At 42.9% G+C, this 25651-nt stretch overlaps 1 protein-coding gene across 1 annotated transcript in view; it reads right to left on the bottom strand.

Annotated features, from left to right (window-relative positions):
• The window catches only part of LOC139377198 (adenylate cyclase activating polypeptide 1a (pituitary) receptor type I), an 87627-nt gene that overhangs the window by 23976 nt on the left and 38000 nt on the right, over positions 1 to 25651 (bottom strand). The window contains exons 6-9 of the mRNA XM_071120198.1: positions 22240 to 22372; positions 21825 to 21978; positions 8612 to 8672; positions 6703 to 6772 (exon numbers count right to left, since the gene is read on the bottom strand). Of these exons, the coding sequence (XP_070976299.1) occupies positions 6703 to 6772; positions 8612 to 8672; positions 21825 to 21978; positions 22240 to 22372 (418 nt within the window). The remainder of the gene's footprint in view (positions 1 to 6702; positions 6773 to 8611; positions 8673 to 21824; positions 21979 to 22239; positions 22373 to 25651) is intronic.

Genomic DNA, 25651 nt, shown 5'->3' with positions numbered 1-25651 from the left:
CTGGTTAAATAAAGGGTTATATATATAAATACCTGGTTAAATAAAGGGTTATATATAATATATAAATACCTGGTTAAATAAAGGGTTATATATATAAATACCTGGTTAAATAAAGGGTTATATATATAAATACCTGGTTAAATAAAGGGTTATATATATAAATACCTGGTTAAATAAAGGGTTATATATATAAATACCTGGTTAAATAAAGGGTTAGGGTTATATATATAAATACCTGGTTAAATAAAGGGTTATATATATAAATACCTGGTTAAATAAAGGGTTATATATATAAATACCTGGTTAAATAAAGGGTTATATATATAAATACCTGGTTAAATAAAGAGTTATATATATAAATACCTGGTTAAATAAAGGGTTATATATATATATAAATACCTGGTTAAATAAAGGGTTATATATATAAATACCTGGTTAAATAAAGGGTTATATATATAAATACCTGGTTAAATAAAGGGTTATATATATATATAAATACCTGGTTAAATAAAGGGTTATATATATAAATACCTGGTTAAATAAAGGGTTAGGGTTATATATATAAATACCTGGTTAAATAAAGGGTTATATATATAAATACCTGGTTAAATAAAGGGTTATATATATAAATACCTGGTTAAATAAAGGGTTATATATATAAATACCTGGTTAAATAAAGGGTTAGGGTTATATATATAAATACCTGGTTAAATAAAGGGTTAGGGTTATATATATAAATACCTGGTTAAATAAAGGGTTATATATATAAATACCTGGTTAAATAAAGAGTTATATATATAAATACCTGGTTAAATAAAGGGTTATATATATATATAAATACCTGGTTAAATAAAGGGTTATATATATAAATACCTGGTTAAATAAAGGGTTAGGGTTATATATATAAATACCTGGTTAAATAAAGGGTTAGGGTTATATATATAAATACCTGGTTAAATAAAGGGTTAGGGTTATATATATAAATACCTGGTTAAATAAAGGGTTATATATATAAATACCTGGTTAAATAAAGGGTTATATATATAAATACCTGGTTAAATAAAGGGTTATATATATAAATACCTGGTTAAATAAAGGGTTATATATATAAATACCTGGTTAAATAAAGGGTTATATATATAAATACCTGGTTAAATAAAGGGTTAGGGTTATATATATAAATACCTGGTTAAATAAAGGGTTATATATATAAATACCTGGTTAAATAAAGAGTTATATATATAAATACCTGGTTAAATAAAGGGTTATATATATATATAAATACCTGGTTAAATAAAGGGTTATATATATAAATACCTGGTTAAATAAAGGGTTAGGGTTATATATATAAATACCTGGTTAAATAAAGGGTTAGGGTTATATATATAAATACCTGGTTAAATAAAGGGTTATATATATAAATACCTGGTTAAATAAAGGGTTATATATATAAATACCTGGTTAAATAAAGGGTTATATATATAAATACCTGGTTAAATAAAGGGTTAGGGTTATATATATAAATACCTGGTTAAATAAAGGGTTATATATATAAATACCTGGTTAAATAAAGAGTTATATATATAAATACCTGGTTAAATAAAGGGTTATATATATAAATACCTGGTTAAATAAAGGGTTATATATATAAATACCTGGTTAAATAAAGGGTTATATATATAAATACCTGGTTAAATAAAGGGTTAGGGTTATATATATAAATACCTGGTTAAATAAAGGGTTAGGGTTATATATATAAATACCTGGTTAAATAAAGGGTTATATATATAAATACCTGGTTAAATAAAGAGTTATATATATAAATACCTGGTTAAATAAAGGGTTATATATATATATAAATACCTGGTTAAATAAAGGGTTATATATATAAATACCTGATTAAATAAAGGGTTATATATATAAATACCTGGTTAAATAAAGGGTTATATATATAAATACCTGGTTAAATAAAGGGTTATATATATAAATACCTGGTTAAATAAAGGGTTAGGGTTATATATATAAATACCTGGTTAAATAAAGGGTTAGGGTTATATATATAAATACCTGGTTAAATAAAGGGTTATATATATATAAATACCTGGTTAAATAAAGGGTTATATATATATATATAAATACCTGGTTAAATAAAGGGTTATATATATAAATACCTGGTTAAATAAAGGGTTATATATATAAATACCTGGTTAAATAAAGGGTTATATATATATATATAAATACCTGGTTAAATAAAGAGTTATATATATAAATACCTGGTTAAATAAAGGGTTATATATATAAATACCTGGTTAAATAAAGGGTTATATATATATATATAAATACCTGGTTAAATAAAGGGTTATATATATAAATACCTGGTTAAATAAAGGGTTATATATATAAATACCTGGTTAAATAAAGGGTTAGGGTTATATATATAAATACCTGGTTAAATAAAGGGTTATATATATAAATACCTGGTTAAATAAAGGGTTAGGGTTATATATATAATATATAAATACCTGGTTAAATAAAGGGTTATATATATAAATACCTGGTTAAATAAAGGTGAAATACAAAATAAGATAAAAACTGTCAAGTGTCTTCACTGACATCTTCAACATCTCCCTGTCCGAGTCTGTAATGCCTACATGTTTCAAGTAGACCACCATAGTCCCTGTGACCAAAGAAGCGAAGGTAACCTGTCTAAATGACTACTGACCTGTAGCACTCACATCGGTAGCCATAAAGTGCTTTGAAAGGCTGGTAATGGCTCACATCAACACCATCATCCCAGAAACCCTAGACCCACTCCAATTCACATACCGCCCTAACAAATCCACAGGTGATGCAGTCTCTATTGCACCCCACACTGCCTTTTCCCACATGGATAAAAGGAACACCTATGTGAGAATGCTGTTCATCGACTACAGCTCAGCGTTCAACACCATAGTGCCCTCAAAGCTCATCACTATGCTAAGGACCCTGGGACTAAACACCTCCCTCTGCAACTGGATCCTGGACTTCCTGACGAGCCGCCCCCCAGGTAACAACACATCTGCCACGCTGATCCTCAACACGGGGGCCCCTCAGGGGTTCGTGCTCAATTCCCTCCTGTACTCCCTGTTCAACCACGACTGCTTGGCCAAACACGACTCTAATATCATCATTAAGTTTGATGACGACAAAACAGTGGTAGGTCTGATCACTGACAACGATGAGACAGCCCTTAGGGAGCAGGTCAGAGACCTGGCAGTGTGGTGCCAGGACAACAACCTCTCCCTCAATGTGATCAAGACAAAGGAGCTGATTGTGGACTACAGGAAAAGGTGGGCCGAACAGGCCCCCATTAACAACAACGGGGCTGCAGTGCAGCAGGTCGAGAGATTCAAGTTCCTTGGTGTCCACATCACCAACGAGCTCTCATGGTCCAAACACACCAAGACAGACGTGAAGAGGGCACGACAAAACCTTTTCCCCCTCAGGAGATTGGCATGAGATCCTCAAAAAGTTCTACAGCTGCACCATCGAGAGCATTCTGACCGCTTGCATCACCGCCTGGTATGGTAACTGCTCAGCATCTGACCATAAGGCGCTACAGAGGGAAGTGCATATGAACCAGTACAACACTGGGGCCAAGCTTTCTGCCATCCAGGACCAATATACTAGGTGGTGTCAGAGGAAGCCCCAAGTCCTAGACTGTTCTCTCTGCTACTGCACGGCAAGCCTTACCAGAGCACCAAGTCTAGGACCAAAAGGCTCCTTAACACCTTCTAACCCATAAGCCATAAGACTGCTGAACAATTAATCAATTAGCCACCTGGATTATTTACATTGACAACCCCCACCCTCCGCCATTTGTTTTTACACTGCTGCTACTCGCTGCTTATTACATATGCATAGTCACTTTACCCATACCTACAAGTACAAATTACCTCGACTAACCTGCACATTGACTCTGTACCGGTACCCCCTGTTTATAGCCTCGTTATTGTTATTTTATTGTGTTACTTTAAAAAACATGGTACTTTGCTTTAGTGCCGAATACCTGTTGTATTCGGCGCATTTGACCAATAAAATGTGATTTAATTTAATGAATCAAAATAGTTTGTGCAAAAAGGGTCAATGCAGATAGTCCGGGTAGCTGTTGGTTAACTATTTAGCAGACTTACAGGGTTGGGAGTAGAAGCTGTTTGGGGCCTGTGGTTCCAGACTTGGTACATTGGTACCGCCTTACGTGCGGTAGCAGAGAGAACAGTCTATGTGGCTGGAGTCTTTGACCATTTTTAGGGCCTTCCTCTGACACCGCCTGGTATAGAGGTCCTGGATGTCAGGAAGCTTGGCCCCAGTACTGGGCCATACACACTACCCTCTGTAGCGCCTTGCGGATGGATGCCAAAGAGTTGACATACCAGGCGGTGATGCAGCCAGTCAAGATGCTCTCAATGGTGCAGCTGTATAACTTTTTGAGGATCTGAGGACCCATACCAAATCTTTTCAGCCTCCTGAGGGGGAAGAGGCGTTGTCGTGCCTTCTTCACGACTGTGTTGGTGTGTGGACCATGTTAATTTCTTAGTGATATTTAAATTTGTAAAAAAAAAAGTTAAAAAAATGTAACCTTCATTTAAGTAGGCAAGTCAGTTAAGAAGAAATTCTTATTTACAATGACGGCCTACCCCGGCCAAACCCAGACGACGCTGGGCCAATTGTGCGCTGACCTATGGGACTCCCAATCACGGTGATACAGCCTGGATCCGGCACTGAGATGCATATAGACTGCTGCGCCACTCGGGAGCCCTGAAGAACTTGAATCTCTTGATCCGATCCACCACTGCCTCGTCAATGTGGATGGGGGTGTGCTCGGCCCTCCGTTTCCTGTAGTCCACAATCAGCTCCTTTGTCTTGCTGACATTGAGGGAGAGGTTGTTGTCCTGGCACCACACTGCCAGGTCTCTGACCTCCTCCCTATAGGCTCTCATCGTTGTTGGTTATCAGGTCTCTGACCTCCTCCCTATAGGCTCTCATTGTCATTGGTTATCAGGTCTCTGACCTCCTCCCTATAGGCTCTCATCATTGTTGGTTATCAGGTCTCTGACCTCCTCCCTATAGGCTCTCATCGTTGTTGGTTATCAGGTCTCTGACCTCCTCTTTATAGACTCTCATTGTCATTGGTTATCAGGTCTCTGACCTCCTCCCTATAGGCTCTCATCGTTGTTGGTTATCAGGTCTCTGACCTCCTCCCTATAGGCTCTCATCGTTGTTGGTTATCAGGTCTCTGACCTCCTCCCTATAGGCTCTCATTGTCATTGGTTATCAGGTCTCTGACCTCCTCCCTATAGGCTCTCATTGTTGTTGGTTATCAGGTCTCTGACCTCCTCTTTATAGACTCTCATTGTCATTGGTTATCAGGTCTCTGACCTCCTCCCTATAGGCTCTCATCGTTGTTGGTTATCAGGTCTCTGACCTCCTCCCTATAGGCTCTCATCGTTGTTGGTTATCAGGTCTCTGACCTCCTCCCTATAGGCTCTCATTGTCATTGGTTATCAGGTCTCTGACCTCCTCCCTATAGGCTCTCATCGTTGTTGGTTATCAGGTCTCTGACCTCCTCCCTATAGGCTCTCATCGTTGTTGGTTATCAGGTCTCTGACCTCCTCCCTATAGGCTCTCATTGTCATTGGTTATCAGGTCTCTGACCTCCTCCCTATAGGCTCTCATCATTGTTGGTTATCAGGTCTCTGACCTCCTCCCTATAGGCTCTCATCGTTGTTGGTTATCAGGTCTCTGACCTCCTCTTTATAGACTCTCATTGTCATTGGTTATCAGGTCTCTGACCTCCTCCCTATAGGCTCTCATCGTTGTTGGTTATCAGGTCTCTGACCTCCTCCCTATAGGCTCTCATCGTTGTTGGTTATCAGGTCTCTGACCTCCTCCCTATAGGCTCTCATTGTCATTGGTTATCAGGTCTCTGACCTCCTCCCTATAGGCTCTCATTGTTGTTGGTTATCAGGTCTCTGACCTCCTCTTTATAGACTCTCATTGTCATTGGTTATCAGGTCTCTGACCTCCTCCCTATAGGCTCTCATCGTTGTTGGTTATCAGGTCTCTGACCTCCTCCCTATAGGCTCTCATCGTTGTTGGTTATCAGGTCTCTGACCTCCTCCCTATAGGCTCTCATTGTCATTGGTTATCAGGTCTCTGACCTCCTCCCTATAGGCTCTCATCGTTGTTGGCTATCAGGTCTCTGACCTCCTCCCTATAGGCTCTCATTGTCATTGGTTATCAGGTCTACCACCGTTATATAATAGCTCAGGCTCTCATCGTTGTTGGTTATCAGGTCTCTGACCTCCTCCCTATAGGCTCTCATCGTTGTTGGTTATCAGGTCTCTGACCTCCTCCCTATAGGCTCTCATCGTTGTTGGTTATCAGGTCTCTGACCTCCTCCCTATAGGCTCTCATCGTCATTGGTTATCAGGTCTACCACCGTTATATAATAGCTCTCTAAGGTCTAAGAGGAAGAACTAAACCTTGTCTATTCTACTATTACTACTTTCAAGAGGAAGTTGAAAGCCTGACTGAGTTCCTTAAACTCAGCGCCCCCCCCCCCCCCCCCCCGCCCGACCCTTTGACCCACAGTTTGAGAACCACTGATCTAGGGAATAGGGTTCCATTTGGGTCAGCCGTGATAAAGCCTGTTCCACCCACCATGATGGAGACGACCGTAGGTCCCTTGATCACCCACCAGAGGGCAGTGGTGTTGTTGGTATCCCAGCAACTACAGGGTACAGGACAAGAGACACAGCAGGGGGTGAGAGTGATATTGTCCCAAAAGGCAACCTATGCCCTTTATAGTGCGTATGACCAGGGCCCATAGGGAATAGGGCACTATATAGGGAATAGGGCTCCGTTTGGGACACAATTATTATTATACATATTATAAGGTTCTAAACGATGACATCACATCAGCGATAATAAATAAATATATTAGGCTGTGATATAGCCTTCACCTGGTACAGGTTATTAAAGGAATTACATTAAAAACCTTCACCTGGTACAGGCTAAAGGAAGTACAATAAAATACCTTCACCTGGTACAGGCTAAAGGAAGTACAATAAAATACCTTCACCTGGTACAGGTTATTAAAGGAATTACATTAAAATACCTTCACCTGGTACAGGTTATTAAAGGAATTACATTAAAAACCTTCACCTGGTACAGGTTATTAAAGGAATTACATTAAAAACCTTCACCTGGTACAGGCTAAAGGAAGTACATTAAAATACCTTCACCTGGTACAGGCTAAAGGAATTACATTAAAATACCTTCACCTGGTACAGGCTAAAGGAAGTACATTAAAATACCTTCACCTGGTACAGGCTAAAGGAAGTACATTAAAATACCTTCACCTGGTACAGGCTAAAGGAAGTACATTAAAAACCTTCACCTGGTACAGGCTAAAGGAAGTACATTAAAAACCTTCACCTGGTACAGGCTAAAGGAAGTACATTAAAATACCTTCACCTGGTACAGGCTAAAGGAATTACATTAAAATACCTGGTACAGGCTAAAGGAAGTACATTAAAAACCTTCACCTGGTACAGGCTAAAGGAAGTACATTAAAATACCTTCACCTGGTACAGGCTAAAGGAAGTACATTAAAAACCTTCACCTGGTACAGGCTAAAGGAAGTACATTAAAAACCTTCACCTGGTACAGGCTAAAGGAAGTACATTAAAAACCTTCACCTGGTACAGGCTAAAGGAAGTACATTAAAAACCTTCACCTGGTACAGGCTAAAGGAAGTACATTAAAATACCTTCACCTGGTACAGGCTAAAGGAATTACATTAAAATACCTGGTACAGGCTAAAGGAAGTACATTAAAAAACCTTCACCTGGTACAGGCTAAAGGAAGTACATTAAAATACCTTCACCTGGTACAGGCTAAAGGAAGTACATTAAAAACCTTCACCTGGTACAGGCTAAAGGAAGTACATTAAAAACCTTCACCTGGTACAGGCTAAAGGAAGTACATTAAAAACCTTCACCTGGTACAGGCTAAAGGAAGTACATTAAAAACCTTCACCTGGTACAGGCTAAAGGAAGTACATTAAAATACCTTCACCTGGTACAGGCTAAAGGAAGTACATTAAAAACCTTCACCTGGTACAGGCTAAAGGAAGTACATTAAAATACCTTCACCTGGTACAAGCTAAAGGAAGTACATTAAAATACCTGGTACAGGCTAAAGGAAGTACATTAAAAACCTTCACCTGGTACAGGCTAAAGGAAGTACATTAAAAACCTTCACCTGGTACAGGCTAAAGGAAGTACATTAAAATACCTTCACCTGGTACAGGCTAAAGGAAGTACATTAAAAACCTTCACCTGGTACAGGCTAAAGGAAGTACATTAAAATACCTTCACCTGGTACAGGCTAAAGGAAGTACATTAAAAAGCTTGGAAGCAGCATATGTCATGTGCAGACTTTCTTTATTCAAAAGTTCACAAGTTTGTTATTGAGGTATAAACAGACAGTGAATGTGCAGTTCCTAGGTCTGTTGTAAACATCTTTACATGAGTCATGTAAAGATGTAACCCTGGTTTGGACGTACCTTGTGTCGTCAAAGTGAAGCCTCAGAGCAGCCCAGACAGTTACACAAATGGTGGGAGTACCTAAACACACAGACAGAGAGAACAGATCAGGAATCTGATCTGAATCCTGAAGACAGAGAGAACAGATGAGGAGGCTGACCTGAAACCTGAACACATTGATGTTCAGACATAGAAGAGCAAAGCGTTCAACCAGTAGATAAGAGCTGTGACATTGGGCTCAACCAGCAGATAAGGGCTGTGACATTGGGTTCAACCAATAGATAAGAGCTGTGACATTGGGTTCAACCAGCAGATAAAGGCCGTGACATTGGGCTCAACCAACAGATAAGAGCTGTGACATTGGGTTCAACCAGCAGATAAGGGCCGTGACATTGGGTTCAACCAGAAGATGAGGACAACGACATTGGGTTCAACCAGCAGATAAGGGCCGTGACATCGGGTTCAACCAGCAGATAAGGGCCGTGACATTGGGTTCAACCAGATGATGAGGACAACGACATTGGGTTCAACCAGCAGATAAGGGCCGTGACATTGGGTTCAACCAGCAGATAAGGGCCGTGACATTGGGTTCAACCAATAGATAAGAGCTGTGACATTGGGTTCAACCAGCAGATAAGGGCCGTGACATTGGGTTCAACCAGAAGATGAGGACAACGACATTGGGTTCAACCAGCAGATAAGGGCTGTGACATTGGGTTCAACCAGCAGATAAGTGCCGTGACATTGGGTTCAACCAGCAGATAAGGGCCGTGACATTGGGTTCAACCAGCAGATAAGTGCCGTGACATTGGGTTCAACCAGCAGATAAGGGCCGTGACATTGGGTTCAACCAGTGTTGGGCACGGCTCTGGTGCGACCTGCAGTGTGGCGTGGCGTTTAGTGTGGCGTTCTTTTATGTTTTTAATTTGTACACTTAGTTTACAAACAATCTGCCAACCATGGATTCACAGTGGTGGGGTATTGGACTGATCTTGTTGTTGGTGTACAAACGGACTAAATGATGAAAACGCTGCTGGCAACGGAATCCAATACAGCAGGGAGTTCAATGCAACTCAAACACAAACGCGATGGGTATCCCAATGGCACATCTAATCCCTGATTGTCTGTGAGTGGATTACAATCCCAAATGTAAATGTGGAAAACGCGGGGGAATCAGACAAAGACTTCTCTTACCCACCACCTTCTGATTAATGCCAGGTCACTGAGGGGGAAAGTGGATGAGCTGTCAGCCAATCTGCGCTTCCAACACGAATATCGGGAGGCCTGTTTGCTGGCGTTGACTGAGACTTGGCTGGATGACAGAGCCCCAGACAGGGAAGTGGAGCCGGCCGGCTTCACTCTGGTCAGAGCGGACCGTGATCTGACAGTCACAGGGAAACTTCACGGCGGGGGCGTCTGCCTGCTCGTCAGGGACCAGTGGTATAAATGGATCCTGGTAAGAGAGAGACTCTGTACCCCCGATATTGAACTGCTTTCTGTGTCACTGCGACCCTACTATCTGCCCCTCTTCCCTACTATCTGCCCCTCTTCCCTACTATCTGCCCTACTATCTGCCCTACTATCTGCCCTACTAACTACCCTACTATCTGCCCTACTATCTGCCCTACTATCTGCCCCGTGAGTTCCCCCAATTGTCTGTTACCGTTGTGTACATTCAATCTAAAGTTAATATAACAAAGGCATCAGAGATGATTCATAATCTGTCACAGAAACTGGAATCCATCTCCCCCGACGCACCAAAATGTATTTTAGGGTATTTTAACAACTGTACCTTGCACAAAGTCCTGCGCACATACCACCAGTATGTGAAATGTCACACTAGGAAAAATAAGACTCTTGATTTGTGCTATGGGACAACACCAAATGTGTTTTCTGCCATCACCAGACCTCCCCTGGGGACATCAGACCACATTGTGGTCTACCTCAGGCCAACCTACTGTCGGCTCCTGGAGAAGGAGAAACCCACAGTTAAAACTTCCTCAGGCCAACCTACTGTCGGCTCCTGGAGAAGGAGAAACCCACAGTTAAAACTTCCTCAGGCCAACCTACTGTCGGCTACTGGAGAAGGAGAAACCCACAGTTAAAACTACCTCAGGCTAACCTACTGTCGGCTCCTGGAGAAGGAGAAATCCACAGTTAAAACTACCTCAGGCCAACCTACTGTCGGCTCCTGGAGAGGGAGAAACCCACAGTTGAAACTGTCCAGATCTGGAACGACAACAGTATCACTTGTCTCCAGGGGTGTTTTGACTGTACCATGTGGGAGGTATTTGGTCTCCAGGTGTGTTTTGACTGTACCATGTGGGAGGTATTTGGTCTCCAGGTGTGTTTGGACTGTACTATGTGGGAGGTATTTGGTCTCCAGGGGTGGTTTGACTGTACTATGTGGGAGGTATTTGGTCTCCAGGGGTGGTCTGACTGTACTATGTGGGAGGTATTTGGTCTCCAGGGGTGGTTTGACTGTACTATGTGGGAGGTATTTGGTCTCCAGGGTGTTTTGACTGTACTATGTGGGAGGTATTTGGTCTCCAGGGGTGTTTTGACTGTACTATGTGGGAGGTATCTGCTCTCCAGGGGTGTTTTGACTGTACCATGTGGGAGGTATTTGGTCACCAGGGTGTTTTGACTGTACTATGTATTTGTACTATGTGGGAGGTATTTGGTCTCCAGGGTGTTTTGACTGTACTATGTGGGAGGTATTTGGTCTCCAGGGGTGTTTTGACTGTACTATGTGGGAGGTATCTGGTCTCCAGGGTGTTTTGACTGTACTATGTGGGATGTATTTGATCTCCAGGGGTGTTTTGACTACTATGTGGGATGTATTTGATCTCCAGGGGTGTTTTGACTGTACCATGTGGGATGTATTTGGTCTCCAGGGTGTTTTGACTGTACTATGTGGGAGGTATCTGGTCTCCAGGGTGTTTTGACTGTACTATGTGGGATGTATTTGATCTCCAGGGGTGTTTTGACTACTATGTGGGATGTATTTGATCTCCAGGGGTGTTTTGACTGTACCATGTGGGATGTATTTGGTCTCCAGGGTGTTTTGACTGTACTATGTGGGAGGTATTTGGTCTCCAGGGGTGTTTTGACTGTACTATGTGGGAGGTATCTGGTCTCCAGGGTGTTTTGACTGTACTATGTGGGATGTATTTGATCTCCAGGGGTGTTTTGACTACTATGTGGGATGTATTTGATCTCCAGGGGTGTTTTGACTGTACCATGTGGGAGGTATCTGGTCTCCAGGGTGTTTTGACTGTACTATGTGGGATGTATTTGATCTCCAGGGGTGTTTTGACTACTATGTGGGATGTATTTGATCTCCAGGGGTGTTTTGACTGTACCATGTGGGAGGTATTTGGTCTCCAGGTGTGTTTGGACTGTACTATGTGGGAGGTATTTGGTCTCCAGGGGTGGTTTGACTGTACTATGTGGGAGGTATTTGGTCTCCAGGGGTGGTCTGACTGTACTATGTGGGAGGTATTTGGTCTCCAGGGGTGGTTTGACTGTACTATGTGGGAGGTATTTGGTCTCCAGGGTGTTTTGACTGTACTATGTGGGAGGTATTTGGTCTCCAGGGGTGTTTTGACTGTACTATGTGGGAGGTATCTGCTCTCCAGGGGTGTTTTGACTGTACCATGTGGGAGGTATTTGGTCACCAGGGTGTTTTGACTGTACTATGTATTTGTACTATGTGGGAGGTATTTGGTCTCCAGGGTGTTTTGACTGTACTATGTGGGAGGTATTTGGTCTCCAGGGGTGTTTTGACTGTACTATGTGGGAGGTATCTGGTCTCCAGGGTGTTTTGACTGTACTATGTGGGATGTATTTGATCTCCAGGGGTGTTTTGACTACTATGTGGGATGTATTTGATCTCCAGGGGTGTTTTGACTGTACCATGTGGGATGTATTTGGTCTCCAGGGTGTTTTGACTGTACTATGTGGGAGGTATCTGGTCTCCAGGGTGTTTTGACTGTACTATGTGGGATGTATTTGATCTCCAGGGGTGTTTTGACTGTACCATGTGGGATGTATTTGGTCTCCAGGGTGTTTTGACTGTACTATGTGGGAGGTATTTGGTCTCCAGGGGTGTTTTGACTGTACTATGTGGGAGGTATCTGGTCTCCAGGGTGTTTTGACTGTACTATGTGGGATGTATTTGATCTCCAGGGGTGTTTTGACTACTATGTGGGATGTATTTGATCTCCAGGGGTGTTTTGACTGTACCATGTGGGATGTATTTGGTCTCCAGGGTGTTTTGACTGTACTATGTGGGAGGTATTTGCTCTCCAGGGGTGTTTTGACTGTACTATGTGGGTAGGTATTTGAGGACAGCAGCTCTGATCTTGATGAACTCACAGATGTTGTTTCAGACTGTTAACTTCTGTCTTGAGTCAGTTGTTCCTACTAAAACCTATAAAATCTTCCTTAACAATAAGCCTTGGGTATCAAAACATCTAAAATCACAACTTGATAGGAAGAAGGCAGTTTATGCTGAGAGTGATAAACAGGCTTTAAGAGATGTACAACGTGAGATCAGTTTATGCTGAGGGTGATGGACAGGCTTTAAGAGATCTACAATGTGAGATCAAAAGACATACTGGTGGACAAGGAGGTATACAAGGGTGGAGAGGAGCCTCTCCTCAGGAAACACAAGGTTGGAGAGGAGCCTCTCCTCAGGAAACACAATGGTGGAGAGGAGCCTCTCCTCAGGAAGCACAAGGGTGGAGAGGAGCCTCTCCTCAGGAAGCACAAGGGTGACCTGGCAAGGGATTAAATCCATGGCTAGTGCCCCCCACATAGGCAGGGGAAAACTAGTGCTGACCTTGGGAGATATGAGGGCCAGAACATATGGCTAATGAACTGAATGTTTTCTTCTCAAGATTTGAATCAGACAACTTTGTGTCGGAGGTAAAACAAATGGAAGCATCATCATAAATGTTTGAGAGAGTTGTTGTTCAGCAGTCTGAGGTTGGAGAGAGTTGTTGTTCAGCAGTCTGATGTTGGAGAGAGTTGTTGTTCAGCAGTCTGATGTTGGAGAGAGTTGTTGATCAGCAGTCTGATGTATGAGAGAGTTGTTGTTCAGCAGTCTGATGTTAGAGAGAGTTGTTGTCCAACAGTCTGATGTATGAGAGAGTTGTTGTTCAACAGTCTGATGTTAGAGAGAGTTGTTGTTCAGCAGTCTGATGTTAGAGAGAGTTGTTGTTCAGCAGTCTGATGTATGAGAGAGTTGTTGTTCAGCAGTCTGAGGTTGGAGAGAGTTGTTGTTCAGCAGTCTGATGTTAGAGAGAGTTGTTGTTCAACAGTCTGATGTTAGAGAGAGTTGTTGTTCAGCAGTCTGATGTTAGAGAGAGTTGTTGTTCAGCAGTCTGATGTTAGAGAGAGTTGTTGTTCAACAGTCTGATGTTAGAGAGAGTTGTTGTTCAGCAGTCTGATGTTAGAGAGAGTTGTTGATCAGCAGTCTGAGGTTGGAGAGAGTTGTTGATCACCAGTCTGATGTTGGAGAGAGTTGTTGTTCAACAGTCTGATGTTAGAGAGAGTTGTTGATCAGCAGTCTGATGTTGGAGAGAGTTGTTGTTCACCAGTCTGATGTTGGAGAGAGTTGTTGTTCAGCAGTCTGAGGTTGGAGAGAGTTGTTGTTCAGCAGTCTGATGTTGGAGAGAGTTGTTGTTCACCAGTCTGATGTTGGAGAGAGTTGTTGTTCACCAGTCTGATGTTAGAGAGAGATGTTGTTCAACAGTCTGATGTTGGAGAGAGTTGTTGTTCAGCAGTCTGATGTTGGAGAGAGTTGTTGTTCAGCAGTCTGATGTTAGAGAGAGTTGTTGTTCAGCAGTCTGATGTTGGAGAGAGTTGTTGTTCAGCAGTCTGATGTTGGAGAGAGTTGTTGTTCAGCAGTCTGAGGTTGGAGAGAGTTGTTGTTCAGCAGTCTGATGTTGGAGAGAGTTGTTGTTCAGCAGTCTGATGTTAGAGAGAGTTGTTGTTCAGCAGTCTGATGTTGGAGAGAGTTGTTGTTAAACAGCCTGATGTTTTAAAGTTGTTCAGGGGATGTAACAAAATAAGTGGGCATGTGTTAAAGCACTGTGCTGAACAACTGGCTGGTGTTTTTACAGACATTTCCCAATCCTCACTCAACCAGCAACACGTGCCAGTATTGTGGAAAAACTCAATAATTATATCAATTCCTAAAGCATCTAATCCCTCTGTGCTGAATGACTACCGCCCTGTCGCCTTGACATCCTTAGGAAGGAAATATCTTGAGAAACTCAGTCATATTCTCAGTATCACCCAGAAGCTTCTTGACCCATTTCAGTTTGCCTATCAGCCGAGCAGAGGAGTTGATGATGCCAGTCTTACACTCCTTAAAATGGTCTACAGACATCTAGAGGGGGTATTAACATGGTCTATAGACATCTAGAGGGGGTATTAACATGGTCTATAGACATCTAGAGGGGGTATTAACATGGTCTATAGACATCTAGAGGGGGTATTAACATGGTCTATAGACATCTAGAGGGGGTATTAACATGGTCTATAGTCATCTAGAGGGGGTATTAACATGGTCTACATGGTCTATAGGCATCTAGAGGGGGTATTAACATGGTCTATAGTCATCTAGAGGGGGTATTAACATGGTCTATAGACATCTAGAGGGGGTATTAACATGGTCTATAGACATCTAGAGGGGGTATTAACATGGTCTATAGACATCTAGAGGGGGTATTAACATGGTCTATAGACATCTAGAGGGGGTATTAACACGGTCTATAGACATCTAGAGGGGGTATTAACATGGTCTATAGACATCTAGAGGGGGTAGTAACATGGTCTATAGACATCTAGAGGGGTATTAACATGGTCTATAGACATCTAGAGGGGGTATTAACATGGTCTATAGACATCTAGAGGGGGTATTAACATGGTCTATAGACATCTAGAGGGGGTATTAATATGGTCTATAGACATCTAGAGGGGGTAGTAACATGGTCTACAGACATCTAGAGGGGGTATTAACATGGTCTATAGACATCTAGAGGGGGTATTAACATGGTCTACAGACATCTAGAGGGGGTATTAACATGGTCTATAGTCATCTAGAGGGGGTATTAACATGGTCTATAGACATCTAGAGGGGGTATTAACATGGTCTACATGGTCTATAGACATCTAGAGGGGGTAGTCTCCTTAACATGGTCTATAGACATCTAGAGGGGGTATTAACATGGTCTATAGACATCTAGAGGGGGTATTAACATGGTCTATAGACATCTAGAGGGGGTATTAACATGGTCTATAGACATCTAGAGGGGGTATTAACATGGTCTATAGACATCTAGAGGGGGTATTAACATGGTCTACATGGTCTACAGACATCTAGAGTGGGTAGTCTCCTTAACATGGTCTATAGACATCTAGAGGGGGTATGAACATGGTCTATAGACATCTAGAGGGGGTATTAACATGGTCTATAGACATCTAGAGGGGGTATTAACATGGTCTATAGACATCTAGAGGGGGTATTAACATGGTCTATAGTCATCTAGAGGGGGTATTAACATGGTCTACATGGTCTATAGGCATCTAGAGGGGGTATTAACATGGTCTATAGTCATCTAGAGGGGGTATTAACATGGTCTATAGACATCTAGAGGGGGTATTAACATGGTCTATAGACATCTAGAGGGGGTATTAACATGGTCTATAGACATCTAGAGGGGGTATTAACATGGTCTATAGACATCTAGAGGGGGTATTAACACGGTCTATAGACATCTAGAGGGGGTATTAACATGGTCTATAGACATCTAGAGGGGGTAGTAACATGGTCTATAGACATCTAGAGGGGTATTAACATGGTCTATAGACATCTAGAGGGGGTATTAACATGGTCTATAGACATCTAGAGGGGGTATGAACATGGTCTATAGACATCTAGAGGGGGTATTAACATGGTCTATAGACATCTAGAGGGGGTATTAACATGGTCTATAGACATCTAGAGGGGGTATTAATATGGTCTACATGGTCTACAGACATCTAGAGTGGGTATTAACATGGTCTATAGACATCTATAGGGGGTATTAACATGGTCTATAGACATCTAGAGGGGGTATTAACATGGTCTATAGACATATAGAGGGGGTATTAACACGGTCTATAGACATCTAGAGGGTGTATTAACATGGTCTATAGACATCTAGAGGGGGTATTAACATGGTCTATAGTCATCTAGAGGGGGTATTATCATGGTCTATAGACATCTAGAGGGAGTATTAACACGGTCTATAGACATCTAGAGGGGGTATTAACATGGTCTATAGACATCTAGAGGGGGTATTATCATGGTCTATAGACATCTAGAGGGGGTAGTAACATGGTCTATAGACATCTAGAGGGGGTATTAACATGGTCTATAGACATCTAGAGGGGGTATTAACATGGTCTATAGACATCTAGAGGGGGTATTAACATGGTCTATAGACATCTAGAGGGGGTATTAACATGGTCTATAGACATCTAGAGGGGGTAGTAACATGGTCTACAGACATCTAGAGGGGGTATTAACATGGTCTATAGACATCTAGAGGGGGTATTAACATGGTCTACAGACATCTAGAGCCAAATCCCATGTCAGGGTTCTGTTTGTTGACTTTCCTTCTGCCTTCAACACAATCCAGCCCTACATTCAGGGACTCATTCGGGACTTCTCCTTAGATGGGGGGCTAGTTTTGTGGCTGTAGGACTTCCTGAGTCAACGCTCACAGCGAGTTAAAATAGGTCCCCACGTGTCGGACATATGCACCACCAACACAGTCTCTCCACAGGGATGTGTTTTGTCTCCACTCCACCACCAACACAGGCTCTCCTCAGGGATGTGTTTTGTCTCCACTCCACCACCAACACAGTCTCTCCACAGGGATGTGTTGTGTCCCCACTCCACCACCAACACAGTCTCTCCTCAAGGATGTGTTTTGTCTCCACTCCACCACCAACACAGTCTCTCCTCAGGGATGTGTTTTGTCTCCACTCCACCACCAACACAGTCTCTCCACAGGGATGTGTTTTGTCTCCACTCCACCACCAACACAGGCTCTCTACAGGGATGTGTTTTGTCTCCACTCCACCACCAACACAGGCTCTCCTCAGGGATGTGTTGTGTCTCCACTCCACCACCAACACAGGCTCTCCTCAGGGATGTGTTTTGTCTCCACTCCACCACCAACACAGTCTCTCCTCAGGGATGTGTTTTGTCTCCACTCCACCACCAACACAGGCTCTCCTCAGGGATGTGTTTTGTCTCCACTCCACCACCAACACAGGCTCTCCTCAGGGATGTGTTTTGTCTCCACTCCACCACCAACACAGGCTCTCCTCAGGGATGTGTTTTGTCTCCACTCCACCACCAACACAGGCTCTCCTCGGGGATGTGTTGTGTCTCCACTCCACCACCAACACAGTCTCTCCTCAGGGATGTGTTTTGTCTCCACTCCACCACCAACACAGTCTCTCCACAGGGATGTGTTTTGTCTCCACTCCACCACCAACACAGGCTCTCCACAGGGATGTGTTTTGTCTCCACTCCACCACCAACACAGGCTCTCCTCAGGGATGTGTTATGTCTCCACTCCACCACCAACACAGGCTCTCCTCAGGGATGTGTTTTGTCTCCACTCCACCACCAACACAGTCTCTCCTCAGGGATGTGTTTTGTCTCCACTCCACCACCAACACAGGCTCTCCTCAGGGATGTGTTTTGTCTCCACTCCACCACCAACACAGGCTCTCCTCAGGGATGTGTTTTGTCTCCACTCCACCACCAACACAGGCTCTCCTCAGGGATGTGTTGTGTCTCCACTTCACCACCAACACAGTCTCTCCTCAGGGATGTGTTTTGTCTCCACTCCACCACCAACACAGGCTCTCCTCAGGGATGTGTTTTGTCTCCACTCCACCACCAACACAGTCTCTCCTCAGGGATGTGTTTTGTCTCCACTCCACCACCAACACAGGCTCTCCTCAGGGATGTGTTTTGTCTCCACTCCACCACCAACACAGGCTCTCCTCAGGGATGTGTTTTGTCTCCACTCCACCACCAACACAGGCTCTCTTCAGGGATGTGTTTTGTCCCCACTCCTGTACATCTTGTACACTAATTGTTGTACTAGTTCCCATCCTGACCGACACCTTGTTAAGTTCGCTGATGACACTGCCTTGATCAGCCTGTTGCATGATGACGAGGAACATCATGGCCCAGTCCTAGATGACTTTGTAGAGTGGTGTGAGGAATCACACTTGGTCCTCAATACCAACAAGACCAAAGAGATCTGCATAGACTTCAGGAAGTGTACAACACCTACCTCTGTAACATCTATCAGAGGCCAGAATATAGAGATTGTAGAGGAATACAAACACCTGGGTGTCGTCTTGGACAATAAGCTTCAGTGGAGTAAATGTACAGACCTGATCTACAAAAAGAGCCAACAGAGACTGTACTTTCTCAAAAAGCCGGGATCTTTTAATATAGACTGTACTATATGGACTCTGTTTTACAAATCTTTCATTGAGAGTATTTTAACCTTTTGTATTGTTTTTTTTGGTTTGGCAATTCCACTGTCAGCCAGAGAAACATGCTGAGAAGGATTATCACCACAACAAGCAAGGTACTTGGAGTCAAACAGACAGGCCTGGAGGAGATCTTTAAGGTCAGGGCCCTCCGCAAGGCTCACAAAATCATTTTAGACCCAAGCCACCCCCTGTACCCGGACTTTAAACTACTCCCCTCTGGGCGTAGGTATAGGGCACCCCTCAGCAGGAAAAACACAACTAGACAATAATTTGTGCCAGGCTAATGTTCCTATAGACCTAGTAAGACCAGCAGGCTAATGTTCCTATAGACCCAGTAAGACCAGCAGGCTAATGTTCCTATAGACCCAGTAAGACCAGCAGGCTAATGTTCCTATAGACCCAGTAAGACCAGCAGGCTAATGTTCCTATAGACCCAGTAAGACCAGCAGACTAATGTTCCTATAGACCCAGTAAGACCAGCAGGCTAATGTTCCTATAGACCCAGTAAGACCAGCAGGCTAATGTTCCTATCCACTTAGTAAGACCAGCAGGCTAATGTTCCTATAGACTCAGTAAGGCCAGCAGGCTAATGTTCCTATCCACTCAGTAAGGCCAGTAGGCTAATGTTCCTATCCACTCAGTAAGACCAGCAGGCTAATGTTCCTATAGACCCAGTAAGACCAGCAGGCTAATGTTCCTATAGACCCAGTAAGACCAGCAGGCTAATGTTCCTATAGACCCAGTAAGGCCAGCAGGCTAATGTTCCTATAGACTCAGTAAGGCCTATATGAACATTAGCCTGCTGGCCTTACTGAGTCTATAGGAACATTAACCTCCTGGTCTTACTGGGTCTATAGGAACATTAACCTGCTGGTCTTACTGGGTCTATAGGAACATTAACCTGCTGCTCTTACTGACAACATTTCCCCATGGGGACAATAAAGTCAGTAAGTAAGAAAGGGCCGTGACATTGGGTTCAACCAGTAGATAAGGGCTGTGACATTGGGTTCAACCAACAGATGAGGGCCGTGACATTGGGCTCAACCAGCAGATGAGGACAACGACATTGGGCTCAACCAGAAGATGAGGACAACGACATTGGGTTCAACCAGCAGATAAGGGCAGTGACATTGGGTTCAACCAGCAGATGAGGGCCGTGACATTGGGCTCAACCAGCAGATGAGGACAACGACATTGGGCTCAACCAGCAGATGAGGACAATGACATTGGGCTCAACCAGAAGATGAGGACAACGACATTGGGTTCAACCAGACGATGAGGACAAGGGCTGTGACATTGGGTTCAACCAGCAGATAAGGGCCGTGACATTGGGCTCAACCAGAAGATGAGGGCCGTGACATTGGGTTCAACCAGCAGATACCACACTCCGAGGGTGAGGGCCCTTGGAGTGTGGTGTCGGGAAAATAACCTCACACTCAACGTCAACAAAACAAAGGAGATGATTGTGGACTTCAGGAAACAGCAGAGGGAGCACCCTCCTATCTGCATCGATGGGACAATAGTGGAGAGGGTAGTAAGTTTTAAGTCCCACGGCGTACACATCACAGACAAACTGAATTGGTCCACCCACACAGACAGCATCGTGAAGAAGGAGCAGCAGCGCCTCTTCAACCTCAGGAGGCTAAGGAAATTCGGCTTCTCTCCATAAGCACTCACAAACTTTTACAGTTGCACAATCGAGAGCATCCTTTCGGGCTGTATCACCACCTGGTACAGCAACTGCATCGCCCACAACCGTAAGGCTCTCCAGAGGGTAGTGAGGTCTGCACAACGCATCACCGGGCAAACTACCTGCCCTCCAGGACACCTACACCACCCGATGTCACAGGAAGGCCAAAAAGATCATCAAGGACAACAACCACCCGAGCCATTGCCTGTTCACCCCGCTATCATCCAGAAGGCGAGGTCAGTACAGGTGCATCAAAGCAGGGACCGAGCAACTGAAAAACAGCTTCTATCTCAAGGCCATCAGACTGTTAACCAGCCACCACTAACATTGAGTGGCTGCTGCCACTTTAAACAATGCCACTTCATATGTTTACATACCCTACACTACTCATCTCATATGTATATACTGTACTCAATACCATCTACTGCATCTTGCCTATTCATTTGTCTTTATGTACATATTCTTCATCCCTTTACACTTGTGTGTATAAGGTAGTTGTTGTGGAATTGTTAGGTTAGATTACTCGTTGGTTATTACTGCATTGTCGGAACTAGAAGCACAAGCATTTCGCTACACTCGCATTAACATCTGCAAACCATGTGTATGTGACAAATAACATTTCATTTGATTTGATAAGGGCCGTGACATTGGAAATATGACATTTGAGTAATTTAGCAGACGCTGTTATCGAGAGCGACTTACAGGAGCAATTAAGGTTAAGTGCCTTGCTCAAGAGCACATCGACAGATTGATTAAACAGTCAGGTCGGGAATTCAAACCAGCGACCTTTTCGGTTGTAGGCCCAACACTCTTAACCGCTAGGCTGCCTGCCACCCTGTAATAATGGACCAGGAACAAAGCCAACCAGGAACCAAAAGCTGTAACAGCCAATATTCAGAAAAAAGTAGCTGTGGGCTAGCAGAGATCAAACCCAGTTGGTAGCAGTTTATTCTACTCACCCCACCCTACCACGGTGTACCAGTAGAAGTACCGCCTCTCTGGGAAGAAGGTTTGGACCAGCAGGGTGAAGAGGTACAGGCCTTCGATGAACAGCCAGAAGTAGTTGGACATCACACAGTAGTGGAATAATACCATGACTGCTTTACACTCCACCTAGTGGACACATACAGTATAACAGCATGACTGCTTTACACCCCACCTAGTGGACACATACAGTATAACACCATGACTGCTTTACACTCCGCCTAGTGGACACATACAGTATAACACCATGACTGCTTTACACTCCACCTAGTACAGAGTGTGAGTGTGTGTGTGTGTGTAACTCACGGTGTGTGTGTGTGTGTAACTCATGGTGTGTGTGTGTGTGTGTGTGTGTGTGTGTGTGTGTGTGTGTGTGTGTGTGTAACTCACGGTGTGTCTGAAGCAGTGGTTTTCTTCCTCCTGGGTGTACAGAACCCCGTCCTTGATGAACACAGAGATAGCTCTCAGCATGAAGGAGACGAACAGGTTCATATGGATATAGTTCCTGGTACAGTGGAGCTTCCTGAGGGAGAGGAGGGAGGAGAGAGATGGAAGAGGTGGTTAAAAACCTGGCAACTATGATTCAAATGAGAGCCAGGCGGAGCTGAGATCCAGTACCTTTTCGTTACTTGAATTATCTAATAAAAAATGGTTGTCCACATCTCATTTTCCACAGCAAGCAACAGCAAAATCAGACAACCCCATAATAGAAAATTTCACCTATTAAATTGTTCAGCTGTTACAATCAAATGGCTAGAGGCACACAGGGAGAGATATATGCAGATATATCCTGCCATGTAGACTATTCCTACAACATTCATATGTCCTGTCATGTGGACTATTCCTACAATCATATGTCATTACATACAGAACCAGTTTGGTCCATACTAACATTACATACAGAACCAGTTGGGTCCATACGGAACCAGTTGGGCCCAAACTAACATTACATACAGAACCAGTTGGGTCCATACTAACATTACATACAGAACCAGTTGGGTCCATACTAACATTACATACAGAACCAGTTGGGTCCATACAGAACCAGTTGGGCCCAAACTAACATTACATACAGAACCAGTTGGGTCCATACTAAAATTACATACATAATCAGTTGGGACCATACAGAACCAGTTGGGTCCAAACTAACATTACATACAGAACCAGTTGGGTCCATACTAACATTACATACAGAACCAGTTGGGTCCATACTAACATTACATACAGAACCAGTTGGGTCCAAACTAACATTACATACAGAACCAGTTGGGTCCATACTAACATTACATACAGAACCAGTTGGGTCCATACTAACATTACATACAGAACCAGTTGGGTCCAAACTAACATTACATACAGAACCAGTTGGGTCCATACAAACATTACATACAGAACCAGTTGGGTCCAAACTAACATTACATACAGAACCAGTTGGGTCCATACTAACATTACATACAGAACCAGTTGGGTCCAAACTAACATTACATACAGAACCAGTTGGGTCCATACTAACATTACATACAGAACCAGTTGGGTCCAAACTAACATTACATACAGAACCAGTTGGGTCCATACTAACATTACATACAGAACCAGTTGGGTCCATACTAACATTACATACAGAACCAGTTGGGTCCAAACTAACATTACATACAGAACCAGTTGGGTCCATACTAACATTACATACAGAACAAGTTGGGACCATACAGAACCAGTTGGATCCAAACTAACATTACGTACAGAACCAGTTGGGTCCAAACTAACATTACATACAGAACCAGTTGGGTCCAAACTAACATTACATACAGAACCAGTTGGGTCCAAACTAACATTACGTACAGAACCAGTTGAGTCCAAACTAACATTACATACAGAACCAGTTGGGTCCAAACTAACATTACATACAGAATCAGTTGGGACCATACAGAACCAGTTGGGTCCAAACTAACATTACATACAGAACCAGTTGGGTCCAAACTAACATTACATACAGAACCAGCTGGGTCCATACTAACATTACATACAGAACCAGTTGGGTCCATACTAACATTACATACAGAACCAGTTGGGTCCAAACTAACATTACATACAGAACCAGTTGGGTCCAAACTAACATTACATACAGAACCAGTTGGGTCCAAACTTACATTACATACAGAACCAGTTGGGTCCATACTAACATTACATACAGAACAAGTTGGGACCATACAGGACCAGTTGGATCCAAACTAACATTACATAAAGAACCAGTTGGGTCCAAACTAACATTACATACAGAACCAGTTGGGTCCAAACTAACATTACATACAGAACCAGCTGGGTCCATACTAACATTACATACAGAACCAGTTGGGTCCATACTAACATTACATACAGAACCAGTTGGGACCATACAGAACCAGTTGGGTCCAAACTAACATTACATATAGAACCAGTTGGGTCCATACAGAACCAGTTGGGTCCATACTAACATTACATACAGAACCAGTTGGGTCCATACTAACATTACATACAGAACCAGTTGGGACTATACTAACATTACATACAGAACCAGTTGGGTCCATACTAACATTACATACAGAACCAGTTGGGTCCATACAGAACCAGTTGGGTCCATACTAACATTACATACAGAACAAGTTGGGCCCATACAGAACCAGTTGGGTCCAAACTAACATTACATACAGAACCAGTTGGGTCCATACAGAACCAGTTGGGTCCATACTAACATTACATACAGAACCAGTTGGGTCCATACAGAACCAGTTGGGTCCAAACTAACATTACATACATAACCAGTTGGGTCCAAACTAACATTACATACAGAACCAGTTGGGACCATACTAACATTACATACAGAACCAGTTGGGTCCAAACTAACATTACATACAGAACCAGTCGGGTCCAAACTAACATTACATACAGAACCAGTTGGGTCCATACTAACATTACATACAGAACCAGTTGGGTCCATACTAACATTACATACAGAACCAGTTGGGACCATACAGAACCAGTTGGGTCCAAACTAACATTACATACAGAACCAGTTGGTCCATACTAACATTACATACAGAACCAGTTGGGTCCATTCTACATTACATACAGAACCAGTTGGGTCCATACAGAACCAGTTGGGTCCATACTAACATTACATACAGAACCAGTTGGGACCAAACTAACATTAGACATAGTTCCCGGTTCAGCCTAAGCATGAGTAAATTCTAATTGTCTGAAATGTAGTGGTAATATTGGTCTGTTTGTTAGGAGAATATTCTATAAACGTCCCACCAAACATACACAGAACATGGTTTTCATGTTTTTAGAAAATAAGATATTAATGTTTTAGAGACGTTTCATGGGAATGTGACAAAAACATGAATGTGTCTAGTTTTCTGTAGGTTAGGAGAATATTCTATCAACGTCCCACCAAACATACCCAGAACGTGATTTTCATGTTCTCAAAACGTGGTTTTCATGTTCTCAGAACGTGGTTTTCATGTTTTCAGAACGTGGTTTTCATGTTTTCAGAACGTGGTTTTCATGTTCTCAGAGCGTGGTTTTCATGTTTTCAGAACGTGGTTTTTATGTTTTCATGTTCTCAGAACGTGGTTTTCATGTTCTCAGAACGTGGTTTTCATGTTCTCAGAACGTGTTTTTTATGTTCTCAGAACGTGGTTTTCATGTTCTCAGAATGTGGTTTTCATGTTCTCAGAATGTGGTTTTTATGTTCTCAGAACGTGGTTTTCATGTTCTCAGAATGTGGTTTTCATGTTCTCAGAACGTGGTTTTCATGTTCTCA

The sequence above is a fragment of the Oncorhynchus clarkii genome, chromosome 20 (assembly GCF_045791955.1).
Source record: "Oncorhynchus clarkii lewisi isolate Uvic-CL-2024 chromosome 20, UVic_Ocla_1.0, whole genome shotgun sequence".
Classification (NCBI taxonomy): domain Eukaryota; kingdom Metazoa; phylum Chordata; class Actinopteri; order Salmoniformes; family Salmonidae; genus Oncorhynchus; species Oncorhynchus clarkii.
This window is presented reverse-complemented; position numbering and strand designations above follow the sequence as displayed.